The 26,928-nt window shown below is 43.8% G+C and overlaps 2 protein-coding genes across 2 annotated transcripts in view; one reads left to right on the forward strand and one right to left on the reverse strand.

Moving 5' to 3' along the window:
• Positions 1-19,430, forward strand: part of pgbd5 (piggyBac transposable element derived 5) — a 93,528-nt gene extending 74,098 nt beyond the window's left edge. Inside the window, exons 4-7 of the mRNA XM_072498459.1 lie at positions 5,798-5,978; positions 10,811-11,008; positions 13,095-13,200; positions 18,060-19,430. Of these exons, the coding sequence (XP_072354560.1) occupies positions 5,798-5,978; positions 10,811-11,008; positions 13,095-13,200; positions 18,060-18,255 (681 nt within the window). The 3' untranslated portion in view covers positions 18,256-19,430. The remainder of the gene's footprint in view (positions 1-5,797; positions 5,979-10,810; positions 11,009-13,094; positions 13,201-18,059) is intronic.
• Positions 19,431-21,300: 1,870 nt separating this feature from the next.
• galnt2 (UDP-N-acetyl-alpha-D-galactosamine:polypeptide N-acetylgalactosaminyltransferase 2) overlaps positions 21,301-26,928 on the reverse strand; it is a 168,442-nt gene continuing 162,814 nt past the window's right edge. The window contains exons 14-16 of the mRNA XM_072498458.1: positions 25,541-25,667; positions 24,992-25,111; positions 21,301-23,560 (exon numbers count right to left, since the gene is read on the reverse strand). Coding sequence (XP_072354559.1) covers positions 23,405-23,560; positions 24,992-25,111; positions 25,541-25,667 — 403 coding nt within the window. The 3' untranslated portion in view covers positions 21,301-23,404. The remainder of the gene's footprint in view (positions 23,561-24,991; positions 25,112-25,540; positions 25,668-26,928) is intronic.

Consider the following 26,928-nt stretch of genomic DNA (forward strand, 5'->3'; position numbering starts at 1 on the left):
CAAATCTCCACAGCACCTCCCACAGATAATCCCACTCCACTCTGTCGAATGCCTTCTCGGCGTCCATCGCCACCACTATCTCCGCCTCCCCCTCTGGTGGGGGCATCATCATTACCCCTAGCAACCTCCGTATGTTCGTGTTCAGCTGTCTCCCCTTATCGAACCCAGTTTGATCCTCGTGGACCACCCCGGGGACACAGTCCTCTATCCTCGTCGCCATCACCTTGGCCAAGAGCTTAGCATCTACATTTAAAAGGGAAATGGGCCTGTAGGACCCACACTGCAGCGGGTCTTTTTCCTTCTTCAAAAGGAGCGATATCATTGCCCCCTTTCCCTAGCCTCATTAAAGGTTCTCGTCAGAAGCGGGGCCAGTAAGTCCATATACTTCCTATAATATTCCACCGGGAATCCGTCCGGTCCCGGGGCCTTCCCCGCCTGCATGCTCCCAATCCCTTTTACCACCTCCTCCATCTCAATCTGTGCTCCCAGTCCCACCCTCTCCTGCTCCTCCACCTTAGGGAATTCCAGCTGATCCAAGAAACACATCATTCCCTCCTTCCCTTCCGGGGGCTGAGCCTTATATAACCTCTCATAAAATGCCTTGAACACCCCGTTCACTCTCTCCGCTCCCCGTTCCATCTCTCCCTCCTCATCTCTCACCCCACCTATCTCCCTTGCTGCTCCCCTCTTCCTCAATTGGTGGGCCAGTAGCCGACTCACCTTCTCTCCATACTCATACTGTACACCCTGTTCCCTCCTCCACTGTGCCTCCGCCTTACCCGTGGTCAGCAGGTCAAACTCCACATGTAGCCTTTGTCTTTCCCTGTACAGTCCCTCCTCTGGTGCCTCCGCATATTGCCTGTCCACCCTCAAATGTTCTTTCAGCAATCGCTCCCTTTCTTTACCCTCTTGTTTCCCTTTATGTGCCCTTATGGATATCAGTTCCCCTCTAACCACCGCCTTCAACGCCTCCCAGACCACTCCCACCTGAACCTCTCCATTGTCATTAAGCTCCAAGTACCTTTCGATGCACCCCCTCACCCTTAAACATACCCCCTCATCCGCCAATAAGCCCATATCCATTCTCCAGAGTGGGTGCTGTTCTTTTTCCTCTCCTACCTCCAGGTCTACCCAATGTGGAGCGTGGTCCGAAATAGCTATGGCCGTATATTCCGTCCCTGTCACCTTCGGAATCAGTGCCCTTCCCAAGACAAAAAAGTCTATCCGTGAATATACTTTGTGGACATGGGAGAAAAATGAGAACTCCTTACTCCTAGGCCTACTAAATCTCCAGGGGTCTACCCCTCCCATCTGCTCCATGAAGTCCTTGAGCACCCTGGCCGCTGCCGGCCTCCTCCCGGTCCTGGACCTCGATCGGTCCAGCCCTGGATCAAGCACCGTATTGAAATCTCCCCCCATTACCAACTTTCCCGCCTCCAGGTCCGGGATACGTCCCAACATACGCCTCATAAAATTTGCATCATCCCAGTTCGGGGCATATACGTTCACCAGAACCACCGCCTCCCCTTGCAATCTGCCACTCACCATCACATATCTACCCCCACTATCCGCCACTATGGTCTTTGCCTCAAACAGTACCCGTTTCCCCACCAGGATAGCCACCCCCCTGTTCTTCGCATCCAAACCCGAATGAAACACCTGCCCCACCCATCCTTTACGTAGTCTGACCTGGTCTATCAGTTTCAGATGCGTCTCCTGCAACATAACCACATCTGCCTTTAATTTCTTTAGGTGTGCGAGTACCCGTGCCCTTTTAATTGGCCCGTTCAGCCCTCTCCCGTTCCACGTGATCAGCCGGGTTGGGGGGCTCTTTACCACCCCCCTTGTCGACTAGCCATCCCCTTTTTTAACCCAGCTCCTCACCCGGTTCCCACGTACCCGTGTATCCCCCCGACGGCGCCCTCCCGCCTCGACCACCCCATCCCATAACAGCTCCCCCTTCTCCTTAGCAGCAGCAACCCAGTTAACCCCCCCCTCCTCCGCTAGATCCCTTCCTAGCGTAATTGGACCCCCCATGTTGCTCCTAGAAGTAAACGAACTCTGGCTGACCTCGGCTTCCCCCCTTGTCCTCGGCCCCCACTGTGCGAGGCCCCCTCCTTCCTGCATCCCTGTTCCCACCATAATTACCATAGCGCGAGAACAAAGCCCGCGTTTCCCACTCGGCCCCGCCCCTAATGACCGGCGCCCACAGTTCCTCATACTCCCCCCCCCCCCCCCCATCATGGGGAAGAGAGAAAAGTTACAGGATCGCAAGATTAACAAACTGAAAAATCATCCCCCCCCCCCCCTTTTCCTCGCCCCACATAATCACCCCACCACTTTGTCCCAAAAGTTCTTTCTCTCGCCAGACTATTCCAGCTTCTCGTCCACAATGAATGTCCACGCCTCTTCTGCCGTCTCAAAGTGGTGGTGCTTCCCTTGGTGTGTGACCCACAATCTCGCCGGTTGTAACATTCCAAACTGGATCTTCTTTTTGTGAAGCACCGCCTTAGCCCGATTAAAACTTGCCCTCCTTCTCGCCACCTCCGCACTCCAATCCTGGTATACGCGGATCAACGCGTTCTCCCACCTGCAGCTCCGAGTTTTCTTCGCCCATCTTAGGACCATCTCTCTGTCATTATAGCGGTGAAACCTCACCACTATGGCTCGAGGTATTTCTCCTGCCCTTGGTCTTCGCGCCATAACTCGATAAGCTCCCTCCACCTCCAAAGGGCCCGCCGGGGCCTCCGATCCCATTAGCGAGTGAAGCATCGTGCTCACATATGTCCCGACGTCCGCCCCTTCTACGCCTTCGGGAAGACCCAGAACCCTTAAATTCTTCCTCCTCGAATTATTCTCCAGTACTTCCAGCCTTTCCACACACCTTTTGTGCTGTGCCTCGTGCATCTCTGTCTTCACCACCAGGCCCTGTATTTCATCTTCGTTTTCAGCAGCCTTTGCCTTCACGACCCGAAGCTCCTGCTCTTGAGTCTTCTGCTCCTCCTTTAGCCCTTCAATCGCCTGTAATATCGGGGCCAACAACTCCTTCTTCAATTCCTTTTTCAGCTCTTCCACACAGCACCGCAGGAACTCTTGTTGCTCTGGGCCCCATAACAAACGGCCGCCTTCCGACGCCATCTTGCCGCTGCTCCAGAGGATCCTCCGCAATCCGGCTGCTATCCTCTCCTTTATCCATGCGTGTCCGGGGGGATTCTCTTCTAGTTTACCGTACAGTGTTTTTGGCCGTTTAAATTTCTGTTGGGGCTCCTTTTAAGAGCCCAAAAGTCCGTTCCACCGGGAGCTGCCGAAACGTGCGACTTAGCTGGTCATCGCCGCACCCGGAACCTCGGCACGATCCATTCCTGAGTACATCAAAGCAAGTCCATCTCTAGAAAGATAGAGCTGATAAAGAACATTAAAGTGTCCAGTAGACATCAATGAAGAATGGGATACGTAGTTTAAAATAGCTCGCATTTATATTCACACTAAACTGCATCTGCCATCTAGCTGCCTACTCCACTAGCTTGTCTATTGTCATGACATATTTTACAGTCCTAGTTATGTTTGCCAAGTCTCTCCCTTTATGTCACCAACAATCTTTCAGATTGTGCTCTCCATTCCCAAGCCCAAATCACCTAATTGTACTGCGCATAGAAGAGGGTCAAGCAGTGACCCAGGGGCACAACTCTCTACAATTCAAGCTCCATCCTAACTGTTCTGTTAACCAGCTTTGGCCATACTGCTACATTTCCTCTTACGTACCTGAATTTTTCTCACAAGTACTTTTTGAGATACCTTAGTGAATGCTTTGTGATGACGATCTATATCAAAAATGTATTCTTTTCACCGGTGACGTATTTCCAGAATTTCCTGTCTTTACTTAAGTAAAGTAATAGTTTAATCAGCACCAGCTTCCTGGGGCCTATTTACATCTTTTAAATATGTCTGACTTGCAAGATATAGCACGAGCATGATGCAGTGCAACCTTCCTTGTGTGAATTGATTTGATTGCTTGTTATTTGTCCTTTATTGTTATCATTTGTTTGATGTTTGTAGTGTAAATGTAGTCTGAATTGAGAGTCGAGGCCCAACGGGCAGAAGCAGACTGACAGTACTCAGCAGTATTTCAGATAGCCAGCATCTGCACTATTTTGATTGTGTTGTGCATATTGACAGTGCCCGGTGCTGCAAATCTTGCTGTTTTTTATTTGGAGATGGGCTAGGCTTTAGCTTGTGCTGTATAAGATACAAGTTTGGTAAGCTCCAAGCTGCTACTGCCATCACCAATGCTAGGCATTTGGTGTAAAAGACCCCTTTGTCCAATGAATAGAGGTCACTTAAGTCGATTACTGAAGCCACTTACTGATTGATTTCCTCCATGAACTTGTCACCCCACTTAAGACAACACTTTCATTGCCTTTTGAAGTATATGATGTTTAAGTCAAGATTTGTAGACTTTTAATGATGTGGATCATTTCCACACTGGTTTCCAAGGTAAAAGAAGCATTTGACTAATGTCCACCTGCATTTCCGTGAACTGTACTGTCTGTTTTTAACTTCCATGCTGTGAGTGTGAAGTCATTGTCCATCTGCCATAGAATCATACCCCACAGATGGTGACTCTTCAGCCCATCGTGCTTCTGCCAACTCTTTGAAAGAATTCCCGGGTCTTGCTCTTTTTAGCCCCTACTCAATCAGCCCTGCAAATTGTTCTTTTCCCATTTGCAAGTTGTTATTGAATCATAACTCATTGCATTTAAAAAAAAAAAAAGTGCCCTCCAGTTTTTTTTTGCCAATTACCTTAAATCTGTGTCCCCTAGTTACTGAAGCTCCTGCCAGTGGAAACTACTTTATCTCAATCATTCATAATTGTGGAATACTCTACTGTTTCTCCACCCTCTTCCCCCAAATTACTGCAACCAATTGTCATAGAATTTTACAGTGCAGAAGGAGGCCATTCGGCCCATCGAGTCTGCACCGGCTCTTGGAAAGAGCACCCCACCCAAGGTCAACCCCTCCATTCTATCCCCATAACCCAGTAACCCCACCCAACACTAAGGGCAATTTTGGACACTAAGGGCAATTTATCATGGCCAATCCACCTAACCTTCACATCTTTGGACTGTGGGAGGAAACCGGAGCACCCGGAGGAAACCCACGCACACACGGGGAGGATATGCAGACTCCACACAGACAGTGACCCAAGCCGAAATCAAACCTGGGACCCTGGAGCTGTAAAGCAATTGTGCTATCCACAATGCTACCGTGCTGTATGTGAAATTATTCTACCTTTTTCTCCTGTGATTGTAGCACGTTTCACAGTAAATATCAAAGAGATTTTTAAAAAAAAGTGAATTCCTTAAATGTTGAAAGAGAACTGTGAGCATATTAAAGTATTTGCATTGCCTGGTACCCATTTTGGGAGAAACTGATTTGCAGTTTGAAGCACGGTGGTGTCACAGTTCCTTCTGTGGGATTGACCGGAAAGGACCGTAACACAAAATGAAGGCTTTTTAAAATCTCTAATCCTTTGGGATTATGCGTGCTCGATTTAAAGAGAATCATGAATGAATGAGTTCTGTGTGGCCCAGAATGAAGTCTATGGCTACAGTCCAGGATCTACATTAATAAGAGATTAGCTCACATAACGATGATCTGTAGTGACAAATAGAGGAGGCTTTTTTTGGTGTCCGAGAAGTGGAATTTCTTGTTACAAAATGGGGGAGAATGTTCAAACCCAATGCAGTTCTGTAAACAAAGACATTAAATGTGTTCTGTCATCTTGCTCTCCATTTAGGTTTATGTTAATTTGAAGGAAGGAACAGCCTCGGATGGGTTGGATACTTTGAAGAATAGACCGCAGCTCCACAGTCTTGTGGCAAAAAGCCTTTGTCAGAATCTGACTGGAAAAAACTACATAATATATACTGGCCCCAGCATCACTAGCCTAAATCTTTTTGAAGAGTTTGAAAAAAAAGGTTTGTAATTTTTTTCAAAAATGAAATACTGTGTGTGAAGCAGGATAACGTTGAAAGGATTGCTTTACTGAACACATGAACTTTTTATTGTCTCTGAAGCTCAGTGCCCTGGAAGTAAAAATGTTTTCGTTCCATGTTTAGTTCCAAAATGCGAGGAATATATGATGCTATGTATTTGGCAATGAACATTACTTTTCCTTATTCGGTTTCGTCTTATTTTTCTTTCCTGCTCCAGCTCCCCTTGACGGCACAAACTTGCTGCAATGCTATTTCATGATCACTAGATCCATTACCTTTGTCCACTGCATGAATGTTAGTAGCTTTTTTGATCATGGCCAAGCTTGCCATCTTGTGCTATCCACACCCACTTTTTTTAAATTAAACATTTTATTGAGGTATTTTTGGTATAGTGACAACAACAAAATAAACAATATACATGAAACCATAAACATAGTGCAAAAGCAATTTACCTCTCGTACAGGTCCCACCCTTATTGACCCCCCCCCCCCCCCGGTCTGCTGACGATTAATTTCCCGCAAAGAAGTCGACGAAGGGTTGCCACCTCCGGGTGAACCCTAACAGTGACCGTCTCAAGGCGAACTTGTTTTTCTCCAAACAGAGAAAGCTAGCCATGTCCGATAGCCAGGTCTCCGACTTCGGGGGCTTTGAGTCCCTCCAAGCTAATAGTATCCGTCTCCGATACCCTGAAAATCGCCACCTCTGGACCCAGCGCCACCTTGTTTTTAACAACATGGACATGACATCTGCAAACCCCTGCCAAAATCCCCATATGTCCAAAACATGTGGACATGGTTCGCCGGTCCTCCCGCACATTTGCACACCTGTCCTCCACCCCAAAGAAGCTGCTCATCCGGGCCACTGTCATCTGAGCCCGGTGAACAAACTATCAGGCTGAGCCTGGCACATGTTTCTGACGTGTTGACTCTACTCAACGCATCTGCCTATAGCCCGTCCTCTATCTCACCTCCCAGCTCCTCCTCCCACTTGCGCTTCAGCTCCTCTGTCTGCGTCTCCTCCGACCCCATAAGCTCCTTATAAATGTCCGAGACAATCCCTTCTCCTACCCACCCTCTAGAAACTACCCTGTCCTGAATTCCCCCTTAGCGGTAGGAGCGGGAAGGTTGACACCTGTTTACAAAGTAAGTCACGCACCTGCAGATACCTGAATTTGTTTCCCCTCGCCAACCCAAACCTTTCCTCCAGCGCCCTCATACTCGGAAAGCTCCCCTCTATAAACATGTCCCCCATCCTCTCCGCCACAACCGGAACCCCCCGTCCATTCTCCCCGGGGCAAACCAGTGATTATCACAGATTGGGGCCCAGACCGATGCTCCCACTGCTCTCACATGTCTCCTCCATTGCCCCCAGACTCTCAGGGCCGCCACCACCACTGTAGTACCTCCGCCGTTCCCTTAAAAGCCCTGCCTCTGGGGTCTCCGCATACCTCCTATCAATCTGTAGTAACTCCTTTACCAGTCGGTCCGTCTCCGCCCTGGCCACCTTCTCCCTGTGGGCCCGTATTGAGATCAGCTTCCCCCCCTGACCACCGCCTTCAGTGCTTCCCACACCACCGCTGCTGAAATTTTGCCCGTGTCATTGACCTGCAGGTAGCTCTGAATACATTTCGTTTGCCGCTCGCGCACTCCTTCATCCGCCAAAAGTCCCACATCTAACCTCCAGTGCGGGTGCTGGTTACTGTCTTTACTAACCTGCAGGTCAACCCAATGCCGAGCATGGTCTGAGATAGTGATTGCCAAGTACCCCGTGTCCACCATCCCTGCCAGTAAGGCCCTGCTCAAAATAAAGAAATCAATCCGGGAGTACACTTTATGTACGTGTGAGTAGAAGGAGAACTCCTTCACCCTCGGCTGCCCAAATTTCCATGGATCCACCCCCCCCCCCCCCCCCCCCACCACCACCACACATACACACACGCACATACACACACACACACACACACACCAGCTCCATGAACCCTCTTAGTTCCTTTGCCATTGCTGGCACCCTGTCGATTTTCGAGCTTGACCGGTCCAAGCCAGGGTCCATAACTGTGTTGAAGTCCCCTCCCATGACCAACCTGTGCGAGTCCAGGTCCGGTATCTTCCCCAGCATCCTCTTTATAAACTCCACATCATCCCAATTTGGCACATACACATTTACTAATACCACCTGCACCATTCTAGCTTCCCACTGACCATGATGTACCGACCACCCATGTCCGAGACTATTCTACCCGCCTCAAACACCACCCGCTTATTGTCAGGATCGAGACCCCTCTAGTCTTTGAATCTAGTCCCGAGTGAAAGACCTAACTGACCCAGCTTTTCCTCAGACTAACCTGGTCCGTAACTCTAAGGTGCGTCTCCTGCAACATTACCACGTCCGCCTTCAATCCCCTAAGCTGCTCGAACACACGTGCCCTTTTGACCGGCCCATTTAACCCTCGAACATTCCAGGTGATCAGTCTAGTTGGGGGGCTCATTTCCCCCCCTCCCTCCGCCAATCAGCCATCCCCTTTTTTAGGCCCGCCTCCAGCCCGTGCTCCGCACCTCCACCGGTCCATCCCCAGGCAGCCCCCGACTTCCTCTCTGTCCCTCAGCCCAAGTCCCTCCCTCGTCAGCAGAACATCCCCCACCCCCTTAGTAACAACACCCAATAACCCAACCCCTTTACTAAACCAAACATATTCACCCCCCCCCCCCCCCCCCCCACTGCCCGTCCGAGAGTTAGCTCGCCCAGCTAGCTTGGTGGCCCCCATCCCCAGATAGTCTCCCACCTATTGTCCTCCCCCCTCCCCCCCCCCCCACCCCCACCGCTCATACAAACAAACTCCCACATCAAACAATCCCCACACAACTGCCCCAGAAAAACACCAAGATCAAAACAAGCACCCCTTCATCCCCCAACAGTGCCAATGAAAACCTTAACGCACTCCGCTCTACCACTGGTTCCAAATCAATGCAAACGGCATCACAAACATATTCCGTGAAACACAAAACGGGAAACTTTTTACAAAAACAGAGAAACAAAAAGAAAAAAAGAAAAAACAAAAACATGAACGTTGCAGCCAAGTTCAAAAGTTCTCAATCCATCACCAGCCCTTTCTTTTTCGCAAAGTCCAACGCATCCTCAGGTGACTCGAAGTAGAAATGCTGATCCTCATGCGTGACCCAGAGACGGGTTGGGTATAACAGTCCAAACGTCACCTTTTTCTTAAAAAGGATCGACCTGATCTGGTTGAAGCCTGCTCGCCTCCTGGCCACCTCTACACTCAGGTCCTGGTAAACCCGCAGGATGCTATTGTCCCATTTACAGCTCCGTGACTGCTTGGCCCACTGTAGAATACGCTCCTTATCTGAGAACCTGTGGAATCTCACCACCATTGCCCTCGGGGGGCGTCTCCCATTCGCGTTGCGGCTTCCTCGCGAGTGCTCTATGAGCCCTATCCACCTCCAAGGGCCGGGAGAATGCCCCACCCCCCAGAAGCTACACAAACATGTCTGCGATGTATGCCCCAGCGTCCGTTCCTTCGGACACCTCCGGGAGCCCGACGATTCTTAGGTTCTGCCGGCAGGACCTATTTTCCAGGTCCACCACCTTCTCCAGGAGCTTCTTCTGCTGGTCCCTCAGCATCCCCACCTCCAACTCCACCACAGTCTAATGTTCCTCCTGCTCAGCCAGCGCCTTCTCCACCTTCTGGATCGCCCGATCCTGGATGTCCAACCTATGCTCCAACCGCTCAAGCCTTCTCTATCTTTTTGTTTCTGCCCTTACGAACACTTTTAGTCCTTCTCTCCATGCACTGAAGTGGGAATTCAGTAAACAATTGCCACTAACCTCCGTTTTACAATTCAAGTCCGGTAGAAAAATGGGGGAAAGGTCCAAAAGTCGGACCAGAGCGGGAGCCACCAAATGTGCGACTTACTCCTTCATAGCCGCCACCGGAAGATCCACGCCCACATTTACCAACTCCAGTCACTCCTCAGTTCAGGAGTGCCAACCTTGCCTGATGTTTGGTTCTGTTCTTTCTCATCCCTCCATTCCCCTAGGTCAGCTTGCTGACACTAGTTGCAGTATCCTAACTGAGACTAGCTAGCCCAGTACAGACTGGAGAATGACTCCCATGTTGTGTGTGGCTCAATGCAGGAGTAAGTGAGTGCTGAACACACTTCTGAATGAGGTGGATTATCAATGCTGCAACTTCATTTTAGAGTCGGGGTGATATAAATCATGAAGTGATGCTCAAGGTGGTGGAAACACTTAACTGAATCCAAGGGTGAAATTACTTCCCAGAGTCCTCCATCAATCTGGATTTTGCATAATATATAATGTGGTGGCAGTGGCAGATTTAATTATAATCCGCCGTCTGTTGTATAATTTATGTACACAGTGATAATCATTTGTAAAATTATCAAGGAGCTTGTGGAAGGAATGAGAGAGCGTGGCCAGTGTTAACATCTGATCATATCCTTACCGAAAGTTAGAACTCTTATGAACTCTTGTAATGGCCCCAGTATTATCTGGAATTGAGACTGCTCTCTGGTTGGTTACAGTGAGATATGTTAGGGACATAATGGAAAAGAAGGTTGAAGTGTCTGTTTGCCAACCAAAGTACCTGTAGACTTGTGAATATTTATTCCCATCTCCTTTCCTGCATGAATAAATATTGTCCAGCACTTTGGGAGAAAAAAAAATCATTATAATTTTCAGTTATAATCAGTAAAATGTACCTTCCTATGAATAGTTATCGTCAATAACTGGCCCATTTTATTTGTGGATTGTTTAATTCAAAAATGTTTTGTTTCTCGCAGGAATTTATTGTTGTGGCCTTCTGAGTTCCAGGAAGAGTGACTGTACGGGATTGCCACAGTCGATGCTAGTTAACCCTGAGATTCCACCGGTTCGGGGCCAATACAGGGTGAGAATGAAAGGGAACATGTCCCTCATCAGCTGGTCTAACAAAGGACTGTTCTACTTCCTCACAAATGCTTACTCTCCTTTTAAAGAAGGCAAGTGCTCTTAATTTATTTGTACCCTATTTCATTAGGGATATTCAAAATTAATCTGGTTCTTTACTCTCTATTTTTGGGCTTGCTGGTCATGTCTGACATTTTTCTGCCACTAGCTGTGTATTCTTGGAGTGGATGTTTTATAACATTCCAGAGAAATCAACTTGTAATAAAAAATGTCAAAGGAGCTGATTACGGCACTATTGGCCAGAGCTCTGGATTATTTCCATGTAACAGTTGATGTCACCCAATCATCATGCTCCAGATACTTTAGGATAAATAATTGATATAAGTCTGTATATCTAGAAGAATAGTACAAGGGGATAGTTATGGGTGTTCAGTCACTGTTCAATTCTGTTCCCTAGCTACTGATTCCATCCCCCTCTCTGGCTGCGGTTAAATCAATCCGTCTGCAACCTTTGTCTCACATTTGACCACAAGATGAGCTTCTGACTTCATAGTTGCACCATCACTAAGACCACCTATTTCCACCTCTAGCATCGCTCAGCATCACTTGCCTCAGCTACCAGTATTTAATTTGGTTAAGTTTCTACTCATCCAGTACTGGATGTCAGATAAGCAGTCGGACAATTTAGCAACAGTGAAAGTGTCAAGAGAGGTGGAGATAGAGTTGGGCGTCTCCAGCATACGTGTGAAAACAAATTCCTTGTAGGTGATGTCACTGAGGGGGGCAGCATGTGGATGAGAAATAGGAGCCCCCTACACACCCCAAAGTATAGATGGAATGCTATAGTAGTGAACTCGCCAACATTGAGGGCATTTAAAAGTTTATTGGATAAACATATGGATGATAATGGCATAGTGTAGGTTAGATGGCTTTTGTTTCGGTGCAACATCGTGGGCCGAAGGGCCTGTACTGCGCTGTATTGTTCTATGTTCTATGTTCTAATGCTAAAACAAATTAGAAATTGATAGACATGAGAAAAGGATAGTTCAGAATCTATACTGGAATCAATCAGCAGTGATGAAATTTTGATCCTGGTTTGTCAGACAGCTTCCAAATCAAAAGCACCAAGGAGTGTTATGTCTCAAGTAGGGTTCAGCCTTTTCACTGAAGCTATCTTCAGATTCATAGAAGATCTACCAGGTCACAACATTGCTGGGCTGAAATAAGCTGATAACATTGCACTGATTGCAGTCAGAAGAGACACTATAATAAATTGTAAACAATGTGAAAGCAAGAAGTGAGGAACGTGGATTAAAAATGAAAAGATTCACATACCTTGGGCAGATTATCACGAGTGATGGGAGATGTGATTCTGAGACCCAGAAGAGAATTGAGTCAAGACCAGCTTTGTCAGAATGAAGGACAAGTTAACGTCCAAAAAACTCAACCTGAATCTTAAAAAAAAGAAATTAAGAAATTAACCCATACCGTTGACAGAGAATGATTAAAAAGTAATACAAAGAAAAGATCACATTAAATCACTGCAGTGTATTTGGAGAGTCCCAAGGAAGCACTAAGCATTGGGCAGGTGAAAGCTTGCATGAGAAACTAGTTTGACAGCAATAAGTAGAGGCTACCTGGCTGGTCAACCTTGAGTGTGTAGAGGGGTTTGGCTCTGAATGAAATGTAGGGCTACAGGGCAAGATTAATTAGGTGGCTCTTTACTACAACCCTCATATGGGAGATGGGAATCTAGGACGGTAATTAGAATTCCAATTCCTGTAACCTACATTTTTCTCTTCAGCTTACAAGCTCTCGCTAGTTCTTTGAATAAGACTGCTCACTTCAGATGTATCTCATGAGTGGATTCTCTGGAGAAGAAGCTTCAGACAATTTGTGCTGAGTTTCAAATCAAAGCACATACGCAAATATTTGATAATGTTAAGGATAATGCAAGTCTATCTGAGCAGGGCCAAAATGTCTTGCATTTGGATGATGTGCCATTTTTTTGTGCAATTAGTAGATAATCGCATTTTCAAGACTAAACACCAATCTTCCAAACTTATGGTGTGTTCAATTTTTCATGTTATGATTAGTTGGAAATGTTAATATCTTTAGATTTACAGTTGCATTAAATAATCACTTCCTTAACATTATCAAATATTTTTGTTCTAACAGGCGTCATAATTCGAAGGAAGAGTGGAGAGATTCGCTGTCCTTTAGCAGTGGAGGCTTTTGCTGCTCACCTTGGCTATATCTGCAAATATGATGATAAGTACAGCAAGTGAGTTCACACAGGGATACTGCAGTGTTTATCTGTTAACTGCATGTAGACGTCAAAATTTGTTATATACTTCTCAGAATAAAAACTTGTGTGAATGGTTTTTAAACATAATTATCTACTTTTGACTCCTGGATAGTTCTATTTAACAGGTTACTTTATGTAGGACCTCAAGGCATTTGAGTTATCGTGAAGAGTGAAAAACATGTCAAGAAGCAACTAGAATATTGGATCTGTAGCTCTGTAGAAGCATCATGTAGTTAGATTTGAAAAGTTTACTTATTTCTTTCCACAGATGCTGCGAGACCTGCAGGGTTTATCCAGTATTTTCTGTTTTTAATTTCAGATTTCCAGCATCTGCAATATAATGTATTGGTTTGATGACCTCATATACTCAATTACTTGAAGGATACTTTGGGAGTATAGCTGGATAATGTACAAAATTAAAAGACATGATGTGATTTTCCCAATTAACAATGATGCAGAAGTTGATGTGAGGGGATTCGAAGATAACTCCCTCAAATATGTTAGTTTCATATTTTTCTCCACTCATCCTAAGAATCTGAAGAACTTGACGTTTGTCTCCTGAGAAAGCAGCTTCCTGTTTCATGCATTTTCTGGTGAATTGCTATCGATTCTGTGTTTTCTCTGAAAATCACATTAGGATTCCAAAGAGTCTTTTCTTGCTTTCGGTCTTGATGCTCTGTACATTGTCCTAATTGTTATGCTAGTTCGATGTTGTCAAAGATAATCACAACTGGGAAAATAACTTGTCATGGAATGTTGTTGGCTCAATGTGGCACAACTGAAATCTTCACAACTATAACCTTTCCTCCCTGCCTCCAGGTGTAACTTCTAGTTCCTGATTTTTCACAAAAAAAATTGTGCCAGAATGAAGGAGCTGGATTGAACCTCCTAATCCGGAGGAACCAAACTGACCTAAACAAGCACATGTGCTGGTACATTGTGTTTATTGCCAAAGATAGGATCTGACTACCTTTTTACGGAGCCTTTTCCCATTTATGTCTGCAGTAGTTTTGACAGGATCTATTGTTTTACCGCAGTTTTTAAAAATGCGATACAAACACAAACAAAGGATTTGGTAATTGTAACAAAGCCAAAAGGAGATGCAAACAAACATGACTTGCGTTTTTACAGAGCTTTTCACAATTACTGGATGCTCCAATGCACCTAAAGCCTTGATGTGTCGTCCACTGTTGTAATATAGGAAACACCGTGGCCAACTTTGCACTCAGGAAGGTACCACAAGCAGCAATGAAATAAATAACCAGGTCATCTGCTTTGGGTGACCCTGGGAGCCCCGTTAAATCAAATCAACCCCCATCATCATGTGTCGCACCACCACTGTGCTGAATGGGATAGATTTCAAACACATCTAGCAACTAAAGACTGGTGCTGTGGGCCACCAGCAGCAGCAGAATTGTACTTTAAAAAAATAAATTAAGAGTATGCAATTTTTTCACCCAACATGGCCAATCCACCTAGCCTGCACATAATTTATGTTGTGGGGGTGAGATCCACGCAAACAGGGGGAGAATGTGCAAAGTTATGGGTGGCACGTAGCACAGTGGTTAGCAGTTGCTTCACAGCTCCAGGGTCCCAGGTTCAATTCCCGGCTTGGGTCACTGTGCAGAATCTGCACGTTCTCCCCGTATCTGTGTGGGTTTCCTCCCACAATCCAAAAGATGTGCAGGTTAGGTAGATTGGCCATGCTAAATTACCTTCGTGTCCAAAAGGATTAGATGGGGTTGCTGGGTTACGAGATGGGGTAGAGGTGTGGGCTTAAGTGGGTTGCTCTTTCCAAGGGTCGGTGCAGACTCGATGGGCCGAATGGCGGCCTCCTGTACTGTACAGTTGATTCTTAGTCTCCACATGGACAGTGACCTGGGTCGGGATCGAACCCGGGTTCTCAGTGCCGTGAGGCAGCAGTGCTAACCACTGCACCACCGTGCTGCCCCTAGCAAATTGTACTTCACCACAATCTGTAACTTCATGACCTGGCATATCCCCCACTCAACCATTACTACCAAGCCAGGAGATCAAACCTGGGTTACTAGAGTGAAGGAGGGCATACCAGATGCAGCACCAGGCATACCTGGTGAAGCTACAGCACAGGACTATGTGCACTCAAACAGCATAAACAGGAAGTGATAGACCGAGCTAAACTATCCCACAACCAACAAATCAGGTCTAAGCTCTCCAGTCATGAATGGTCAATTAAACAACTCACTGGAGAGGAGACATCACAAATATTCCCATCCTCAATGATGAGGGAGCCCAGCACATCAGTGCAAAAGATGAGGCTGAAGCATTTACAACAATCTTCAGCCAAAAATGCAGAGTGGATGATCCATCTCTTGTCTCCTCCGGAGGTCCCCAGCATCACTGGGGACCTCACTCCACATGATATCAAGAAATGGCACCTTCCAAACCCACAACCACTACCATCTAGAAGGATAAGGGAAGCAAATACATGGGAACTCCACCACCTGGAAGTTCCAAGTCACTCACCATCCTGACTTAGAAATATACTGCCATTCCTTATCGCAGTGTCAAAATCCTGGAATTCCCTAACAGCACTGTGGATGTACCTATACCACATGCTGCAGTGGTTCAAGAAGGCAGCTCACCACCACCTTCTCAAAAGCAATTGGGGATGGACAATGAATGTTGGCCTAGCCATCAAAAGCCACATCCCTTGAATAAAAAACATTCTCAACCTTGTGCTTAAATTCCTCCAGCTGCAATTTCCCCCCTCCGATTTCTAGATCCTAAACAGGACTACACTTTCTTCCATTTTACTCCACATCATTGTCATGCATTTGGCATTATGGTTCTCTTTGAAATTCTCTCTTAAAACATTCTCTGCCTATCAAAGCCCTCTTAAGGCCCTTGAACGAACTAGGAGCAGTAGACCATCTGGTCCTTCGAGCCATTCAATGAGATCATGGCTGATCTTTTGTGGACTCTGCTCCACTTTCCCAAACACCATAACCCTTTATTCTTCAAAAAATTATCATCTTTATCTTGAAAATATTTAATGAAGGAGCCTCAACTGCTTCACTAGGCAGGGAATTCCATAGATACACAACTCTTTGGGTGAAGAAGTTCCTCCTAAGCTCAGTCCTAAATCTACTTCCCCTTATTTTGAGGCTATGCCCCCTAGTTCTGCTTCTAGCCGCCAGTGGAAACAACCTCCCCGCATCTATCCTATCTATTCCCTTCATAATTTTATATGTTTCTATAAGATCCCCCCCCCCCCCGCATCCTTCTAAATTCCAACGAGTACAGTCCCAGTCTACTCAACCCCCTCAACTCTGGGATTAACCTAGTGAATCTCCTCTGCACACCCTCCGGCGCCAGTACATCCTTTCTCAGGTAAGGAGACCAAAACTGAACACACTACTCTAGGTGTGGCCTCACTAACACCTTATACAGTTGCAGCATAACCTCCCTAGTCTTAAACTGCATCCCTCTAGCAATGAATGACAAAACTCCATTCGCCTTCTTAATCACCTGTAAACCAACTTTTTGCGACTCATGCACTAGGACACCCAGGTCCCTCTGCACAGCAGCGTGTTTTAATATTTTATCATTTAAATAATAATCCCTTTTGCTGTTATTCCTACCAAAATGGATAACCTCACATTTGTCAACATTGTATTCCATCTGCCAGACCCTAGCCCATTCACCTAACCTATACGAATCCCTCTGCAGACTTCCAGTATCCTCTGCACTTTTTGCTTTACCACTCATCTTAGTGTCGTCTGCAAACTTGGACACATTGCCCTTGGTCCCCAACTCCAAATCATCTATGTAAATTGTGAACTATTGTGGGCTCAACACTGATCCCTGAGGGACACCACTAGCTACTGATTGCCAACCAGAGAAACACCCATTAATCCCCACTCTTTGCTTACTATTAATTAACCAACCCTCTATCCATGCGACTACTTTACCCTTAACACCTTATCTTATGTAGCAACCTTTTGTGTGGCACCTTGTCAAAAGCAAGAGACCTATTTTAGTTGAGTTGTTGGTCATCCAACCTAAACCATTCCATGGCTCTGTGTTTATTTCAACGCTGTATGATGTACGTCAATGTTTGAGGTGTTATAATGAATCCAACTGTTAGCTTGATTTTCCTAACACCTATGTCAAGCAGTCCTGTGCCACTAAGACCTCCTTGCATCTGGATACTGATGAGCAAATCAGTGAGTGCTGTCATTCATCCACACTAATAGCAGCCCAATTCTTCAGAATAATGAGGCAGGCTGTTATTCCAAGGGTTTCTGGGCACAGCAATTCTTTAGTAACTGCCTGCTGTTTTCTCCCACTAATTTTATATTTAGATTAATATTCTCAGTTTCTTTCTCAATTGACATTATCTAACTATGGTACTAATGCCAATATGTTATTGTGGTTGGCTGGGCTGGGGAGGGAGGGTGAGGGGTACATTTCCTTTCCCCCAAATTAAGTGGTTCTGCAGTTTCAAGTAGTTGCATTTCATTTGAAGATTAGCATTGTTTTCTGCATCTTTCAGTTGTGGCAAATCAATTTGCTCAAAGGTGTACAGGAGAAAATTGTAGTTGGTCACAAATCATTTACACACAAGCTTCTACACAGGTTATTCATCCCACATCCTTTCCTCGAAACAACTGCATCGGAAGTTACACTATTTAGTTCTCAGTTCAGTTCTGAGCTGGGAAGTGACAGTGAGTTCCATGCAAGTTTCTTGGAGCAAGTTGATTTGCGGACCTCTGTTGTAATTTCAGTATAGAAGAGAACACAATGTGCAATATATGTATACACTTCTGTAACTGAGTTTGTTCTTTACACAGGTACTTTATATCTCACAAAGCTAACAAGACCTGGCAACAAGTGTTTTGGTTTGTCCTCAGTATTGCTGTCAATAACTCGTACATCTTGTACAAGATGTCAGAGGCATATCTCGTCAGGCGCTACACTCGGGTACAGTTTGGTGAAAGACTGGTTAAAGAGTTGCTTGGGATTGAGGAATATCTCTCCTCGGAGTGATAACACTGGCAGCGCAAGTGCCAAGGTCAAATTGTTGCACTGCATCCACAGGGCTAAACCACATCTCACACCCATGTCCTAAACATTTTTTCAAGCACACCCGTTAATTCACGGAGCCAGGCCAACTGATGACTGAAGACTACACACCATTTGCAAGGAATCTGGAAACTGGTACTACCATTGAAAATAATGTGGAAAATCCACATTGTAACTTACCTTTTGATGTAAGTGAAGATGAATGGTGTTGAACTTGGACGTAACTTGAATGATAATATAGGGTTTTAAATTGTGTCCAAATGTGGCTTTTTAAAAATATATCCAGAGAGAAAATGCACATTTAAAAAATATATATATATACAAACTGCAAGTGTGGGGGAAATAACAAAACCATCACAAGGAATGTTGTAATTTTCTTTTTTTTTTAAAGTAAGAACCTTAATGAACATCACTGTCCATAATTTACAACTGAGTATTGTGTCCCATAATACATCACCTAATAATTCACCCCCCCAATAATGCAATCCAATAGCCCTGTATAGATATTTATAATGAAAGACTTAATATGCATTCTGAATGTTTACATTGAACTAGCTATTATATCACGTTCAAAATTCAGTCTGTGAGATGTACTGCATTTAGCGGATCCTGCACCAGACATAAATTATGTTTATTCACTGTTCTCTTTCACTGAAGATTAGACGTTGTTGCTTCGAACACTAAATCCCTACATCATGTACATGGATGTAGTTTAAAACACAACTATGCCTTTGGGGGCCAAAATTCAGTTGCTTAGCTGAGCTGTTAGATGCAGCAGGATTATGGTAGTGAGATAATGTGCCATTCTGTGGATGAGTTAGCTGGAGGAAACGTGTTTCCTAGAAATGTCTTATAATGGGAACTGATGGCTAGAGTGGAATCTGTGTCCATACATGAACTGTACTAATCAGGATGATTAAAGAGGATGAAGGGTATTGTGCAATTCTAAAATCTCTGGTTTGGAGACAGCATGTCAAGTTACTGTTTGCTTACATGTGGGGTCCATGTTCTGTTTCTTCTTTTATTTGCATTCAAGCAATGTATGTCTCAATAAAAGTGCCCTGTATATTACAAAATGTTGTATTTAAAAATATAATGGTGTATGTTACAATTTACAATAAAGTAAACCTTGAGAATTGTGGCTGAAAATTTTACTGTGGTGCAATAAGCACTTGAACTGTACTTAACTGCTTAATATCAGGCAAGTAAAAAATAGTTGATTTAATAAGCCAGTCATAACTACTGGGAAAACACAGGACACTGGCACAATATCGCTAATGGGAGAGTAACATATGATCAAAGTGTATGGACACAGTTCACTGAAGTACCAATATGGACCTGAACTTTGAATCCCCAATTCCATGAGCACACTTGAAGGAAATTATAGAAGGGTTACACTTTGAGCACACTATTTGCAACAAAACAGTTATAGCACATTGTGTTATCAGACAGAATAGTGCCTATAAGGTATTTCGAGCACACTACTTAGAGTAGTGCCTCATACAATTACAGCTACGTTAGGTAGTTTTCTATATCAAATGTGTCATTTCGACACCATAGGAAGTTGTATATATTGTTACAGCACATCATTTGAGGGAGGTACCATCTATGGTTGAAACACATGGACAAATGACTTTGGGGAAACATAATTGGTAGTTGGTTTGCCTGTCTTTTACTTGAAATCAGATTCTTTGGTTTTTAGTGACATCAGTTGATATCTAGAGCACTGACTTGGAACACCAGGTCTGGTTTTTGCTTTTCCCATCAATGCATTTGCTAAAGGAGCAAAGCTTCTCCATCTATGGGTTCAGTACATCAAGTATCCTGGGAAGGTAAGGAAACCTCGAGTAAATGGCTAATTATTTGGAGGGTTTTGATTTTCATTTCCGAATAGGAACAAGAATTTTGTAGTGCCAGGAAGAACGTGGTAATGTGTTTTTAGGGCCTCCCTCTGATTTCATTAATGGTACTTGTACTCGGCAAAAAAGTTTTAAAATTACAACTTTTCAAGCCTTGAATGCACAATGGCTTGGAAAAAGTCAAGAATATAATTCGGCCCACTGTGACGTTGCAGGTTCTATTTAGAGGATGGCCTTGGCCTGTTGGAGTACAAGTTCTTAGTGCTGACTCATGTTTTATAAAATTCATTTTCAGGATGTTGGCTTCATTGGCAAATACTCATTGGAAAAACACTTTTCACTGTACCTCGGTACACATGACAATAATCAAATCCAATCCAAGGCCAATATTTATTGCCCATCCTGATATGCCCCTTGAAGGCGGTGATGGGGCTGTTGCCTTAAACTGCTGTAGTCTGTGGGTGCTCCAAATGCCAGGGAGTTCCAAGATTTTTGACCAGTAACAATGAAATACCATCCAATATATTTCACGTTTGGGATGCTGTGTGAACTGGAGGTGGTGGTGCTGCCCAGTGCTTGCTAGTCTTGCTCTTTTATGTAGTGCAGGTTGTGGGATTGGGAAGCACTGCCCAAGTCTTGGTGAGGTGCTGCAGTGCAGCTGATACACACTGCTGCCATGAACACTGGTGGTGTTGGAGCGAATGTTTAAGGTGGTGGATCAGATATTAGGTGGACGAAAACAACATTTACTCATGTCAAAGTAAGAAACCAACATAGCATAAAAATGTATAATTGTTTTCCCACTATTATTTCTTCCAGGGTTCAAGATAATGGTAAATGCTGCAATAGGTATCACAATTTAAGTATTTTAGAACCACCTGGTCAGAAGATGGTTACTGCTATGAAAGGAATGAGAGCTTAAAAACCAAACTACATCACCGCGTGGTTCATATCACATCAAAACCCTGCCTGTAATTGATCAATTTACTATAGGTTTCCAGTACCCCGGCCACTTGGTGTAATGATGTGCCTTTAGCACATGTATTGACAGGAAAAGGAAACAGCAGGCCTGGTGCTTCAGTGTGAGATGTCCCAAAGCACCAGAAATGCAAGTTACTTCCCTCTAAACAGTTTACAAAAACATGAGAAGTTGGAATTTAAAGGTATAAAGTTTATTAAAGTTATTTTCAAAGATGCTTTCCATCACATCTATAAAAAGAATGAGCAGATCATGCTTTGTAGATTAGTGAAAAAATGAGGGAAGAATCATTCTATGAATTGATGACACTGTTGTCACTTTTCAACACTCCACAGTGACATCGTTGCGCACAACATGAACATTACTCTTTACAAAAGTCACTCAAGTGGGAAGAAAGAAAAGAAATTACAGTATTTTACAGAAAAAACAATACAGTTACAAGTCACTTCAAAGCAAAAGCCAGACCAATGTTATTTGGAGACAACCTAAGCACTGGAATTGGAGAGTTCTCCATCCTTCCACTGATCCCCTTTGCAGTTTGGGAGTCGCAAAGGATTTTTAATAATGGGATGTTTTTATTCTTAGGAGGAAATACTTTTAGTATTTAAAATTCCAAGACTATTTAGAAATTATAAATGAAAAGGATGAAGCTCTTCTACAGAATGAACTTTGGCACACTGTGGCATGTAAACATTTTATTTGAAAAATACCATCAAACCCCTTTGTTCAGCAGCAGTAAAATTTATCTTTCCAAGAACAAACTTGGAAATTTCACTGTGTACAGTTTCTGCTTTTAAAGCTGGTAATAAAAATCATTGTCTGCCCTTTCACATAAACAAAGACATGGAAGAGCGAAAAAAGCAGAGATTGAGGTGAGACAGAGCGAGAAAGTGACAGAGATATAGCTGGAGGGGCAAGGGAGAGATAAAGAGACATGGACGGTCAGAAAGGCAGCTAGTCGTTCTTATTTTAATCATTCTTTGATATTCTGACTGTGCCAGACACTTTATTGCATTATGGTCACTAATCTTAAAACAGTGTAACCTGACAAGACAGTCATCAATTTGATAAACTAAATAAATATAAATGGAATCAGACTTTACAGAAAATTGATACTGAGAGATACTTGTTACCAGAGGTGACCTTGGGAGGCAGAGGCACACAAACCATTTTCTTTCTAAGTTGCCTACTGCTTTCATTTTAAGTGATCATTTTATAAGAATTCTTCTTGTGACAGGCATAAATAAAATGAAAAAATATTGCCATTGCTGAAGGTGCACTGTGATTACCTAGAAATTGGACTTTGTTGTTATTTGTCCTAGGATAAGCAAGGCACCCGTTAAAGATGCAACTTTGAAAATATCAATGCAGAATAAGCTAGCAGGTGAATTGTTGGATGGTTTTACAGTAAGTGCAGGCAGGAATCACAAAAGGAATGATGTTAGTGCGTTACAGTCACTTAACACAACTACTTACATAATAAATATAAAATATTTTTGAATTGCCTTTGATCCATTAAATAACATTAGCAATGTGTTTGTGCCTTGAAATTTTGGGGTTACACCCCTCCATCTACCCCAAGCACAGAAAGAATTAAGAAAGTGCTGAGGTTTAGTTGAACACAACAAAGACGTACCAAATGCAAGTACAGCATGTGGCTCTTTTTTTTTTGGATATTATTTCACTTCCCTATATTGTTCCAGGCTTTGTTCGATTAATTCTTCATGGCTTACAAAACTAAATATATGTTGAATTACAGTTAAGGAGTCTGCACACCCTGCAGTGAAAACTGACCAGAAAAAAACAGTAGCTTTACATTTGGACAACAGTCAATACAAAAGTTAAATCATAAAAAGTCTTAATAATGTGATTTCTGAAACACTGCAGAGCTGGACACCATATTCTTTAGACACAGATGTTTGTGCTCATAAGCTGCCTTCATTATCAGTGCAGTGCATTTCCTCTAGAACAAAAATCCATATTTGGGAAACTTCCCCAATAAAAGGACTCGAATGGTCCTTGTTGGGATGGAAGTGTGTGTACCGTCCTATTAAAAGATCAGAAGGGAGGGAGATGGGACTTTGGTGAATGAAAAGAAATATATATAGATACAGAGTAACTGAAACCAACAAGTTTAGAAACTTGATACGTTAATTCAAAAAAAGATGTAATATGGAACTCTTTTAAAAATCGAGGTATATGGTTGAATGCAAACTTGATTTTCAATTTAAATATTGTCCACATTGAAAGTTCCAAATATAATGGTCCAGATGTATTACTGCTGTAAATTAAGTGTGAATTTCCACTGTTGTGAAAGGGATGGATTGCAGATTTCTACAGTGAGCCCTCCGCTCCTGGTGTTTCGACTGTCAAGGCACAGATTGCTGCCCACATGCCTTAGTTTCGCGTTGTTCTCAATTTGTTCCCATTTCTGTAAAGGAGTAATATCACCAGAAGGAGATTAGTGTTCCAAATGCATTGTAAAATCAGCTCAAAATTAAAAAGTTTTTACAGCAGGTCCTTTGGCCCAACATGTCATATGTTGGTATTTATGCTCCACGTGAGCACCCTCCCATTCCTGATCATCAAACCAGGTCAACATAACCTTTTCCTTTCTCCCTAGTATGTTTATCCAACTTCCCCTTAAATGCATCTGTGATATTCATCTCAGTTACTCACTTTGTTACCCACTTCCTCATTTTCAACATTCTGGGTAACAGAATATTTTATTGTATAGAGCACTGACGCGATATAGATATATTTTTACTTTTGGAATGAAGAAATTACTTTAAAATAGGAGGGAAATAACATTAAAACAAAGAAAGAATTAGAAAATGCCCCATAACTTCCTGGTTTCCCAGTGTCGCATTTAAGGGGTACCCCAATGATGCACTGAGGAATCCCTCCAGGAAGTTTCCACGTAAGCATTTAACCTGCCAATTTCTCAGGAGTGTTAACTCCCTTTGGACAAAGGGTGGCACGGTGGCTCAGTGATTAACACTGCTGCCTACGCGCTGAGGACCTGGGTTCGATCCCGATCCTGAGTCACTGTCTGTGTGGAGTTTGCACGTTCTCCCCGTGTCTGTGTGGGTTTTACCCCCACAACCCAAAGATGTGCAGATTAGGTGGATTGGCCACATTAAATTGCCCCTTAATTGGAAAAAATGAATTGGGTACTCTAAATTTATTTTTCAGAACTTCCTTTGGACAATCTGGGAACCATCCAACAGTAGATTTAAATTGCTAACTTTGGATGGATCTGCCAGTTTTACCCTGATTGTTACAAGAGTTAGTGGAAAAAAATATCTTCTAACTACAGAGTAACTATTTAAAAAAACCAGCCTTGCACATGACACCTCCCACACACACTCACAACCAACCGCCACCCCCCGGACCCACCACACCACCCCCGACCTGATCTGGCCCCCCCGTGTCTGATCACTTACCCTTTAAATTGTCCTTTTTCGTAAAAAGAGGGCCGTTCCACCCGTTACTCTGATGCAACCGGCAGCATCCTTCCCTGAGTGAGGAAGGTTGGGCAAGACAGGGGCATTGGGATTACAGCGTGGGTAAATTCGCTAAGAGTGGCAATCTGACATAGATTGCCACTCTGAGGAAGTTATGGGCACTTTGCTAACATCAGTATAAGAATAACAAAGTGTCACTCAGCAGGAACTTTACCTTGATGAGTATAGACAATTGTTCACAAGCCTGGGGAGTGCTCAACATTTGAGTTTCTAGAAATGCACTGTTCTGTACAAAGTCTTGTAAAATATTATTGTTCCTAACTTTCACAAAGTTCTGATTAAAAGATTAATTTATCCAACAAGTAGCAACTGCTGTTACAATAACCATTACCTACCTGTCTGCTGTCATTGTCTCTGCAGCCTTGCAACTTTATAAGAGAACCAGCAACCCGATCTACCACAGTAAGGCACAAATCCATGTGTTTCACCGACTTGCCTTTTGTGAGTGCCCATTCCTGACCAAATAAACCCAGAAAGACAACAAGGTGAGAACCGAATAGAATGTTCAATTCCTCCAAAATGCTTCACCCCAACCTGTACAACAGTGAACTTACAACCCAAAGGCAGTGTACAAAAAGGCTCATCATATCACATTAGGAAACTGATATTTTACAATGTGAGCTAGGAAAAAAGTGACTGTGAAAGATGTACGGTCAAAACCCAATTGGTTTAACTCGTGTCCTTCAAGCAAAGGGAATCAGGCAACCCTACTTGGTCTGAGCCTACACCCAACTTCAATCGTCACACTGAATGCCCTCAGGGATGGGCAATAAACACAAGTTAAGATGGCCCTCATGTAACAATTGTCAAGCATAGGAATAATTACTTTTCCAAGTAAAAAAATAAATCAGAATCATTCAGGGATAATGACAAACACTGCACACCTGGTTTCCCCCTGCATTGTGACATTCATAGACACCTACAACACCATCCGCAAAATGGCCCAGTGTGTCTAGGCAATTGGAACCTTGTTGTAAAGCCCCAAAAGCGATATCTTGGTGATCAGGGACCCTACAAAAGGGAAGGAAAAACAATTATTATTAAGGCAAATTAATAAGTTGAACTGGATAAGTTATTCATACAAGAACAAAACAACACCGCTATATAAAAAAGCAAAGAATGAACTTGCATTGCTTTTCACGACCGTCGCATATCCCAAAGCGTTTTGATGTAAATCATCCTGGCCAGGCGACAGGAAGACAAAAAATATATACACCTCTATCAGCCTGGCTACTTTATAAGTCTTTTCCTGTTGATCAAAATGGAAATTGCTAGGCTGATGAAATGGCTCCAGCTGATCACATTACTGGCTTTTGAAAGTTTCTTAGCAGTTTTAAAGTGAACATTTAAAGCTAACATCTCACACCCTTGGACTGTAACACTCCTTACATTGTATAAACATTCCAGCCAACACAATGGATTAGCAGACGAGATGTCTGCCCAGCCACATATAAACAAAGGCAGTTGTTTGTGACTCCTACTTTCCAATGTGGTGCTCATGGCCCCACCATTACCTGCATGCACCAAAACGGGTTTCAATCAGGGGTTTCATCGCCGAATAGGTCAACCAGAAACCACCCCGTCACATGTCCGAGACTTGAGCTGTCTAAACACCTTTAATTATACAGCTTTTGGATCTTAACTTCACTGTTTTACCACAGAAGATAAGTAGGACTCCAGGCAGGCAGCAGCAGCAGAGTTCTGTCCAGGCAAATTGCCTAGCCCTCATCTACACTGAACTACTAGAACATTGGAACTGATGTATTTCTGCCTTCAAGGTTAATTCATCCCTACGTGCCTTCTCCCATCATGGAAGTGCTCACTTCTGGAAAGAGGGATGATCCTGCAACAGTTAGCCTGCTACCCTTTGAAGGAATACACCATTGGACTTTTGATTCTGGACTCTGACCTTGCATGAAACCACAACTCCTATTTTTATTGTGGTCTTGCCCTTTCCCTTTTCTATTGTATGAGCGCAAAAGGGGTGGATATTGTGAAACCCCCATCCCATGTTTTATGTGTGTGTAAAATAAACCAACCTTATTTTACCTTATCTTGTGTTTGCTGTGGGGTTATTTATAGAGGATTGGAACACTCGAAAATGAGGTGTTGGGGCAAATACGCTCCCACTTTATAAAAGGGAAAATCAGAAATCAAAACACCTTTCTGCTTATGGCCAGGTAGTGAGAGGGGAAATCAAGACTTTGTAAATTGATCTCCCTCCAGTCTAACACAACAAAGTACTTTTTTTGAAGTGCAGTCACTGTTGTAA

This window comes from Scyliorhinus torazame, chromosome 4 (assembly GCF_047496885.1).
Source record: "Scyliorhinus torazame isolate Kashiwa2021f chromosome 4, sScyTor2.1, whole genome shotgun sequence".
In the NCBI taxonomy this organism is placed as follows: domain Eukaryota; kingdom Metazoa; phylum Chordata; class Chondrichthyes; order Carcharhiniformes; family Scyliorhinidae; genus Scyliorhinus; species Scyliorhinus torazame.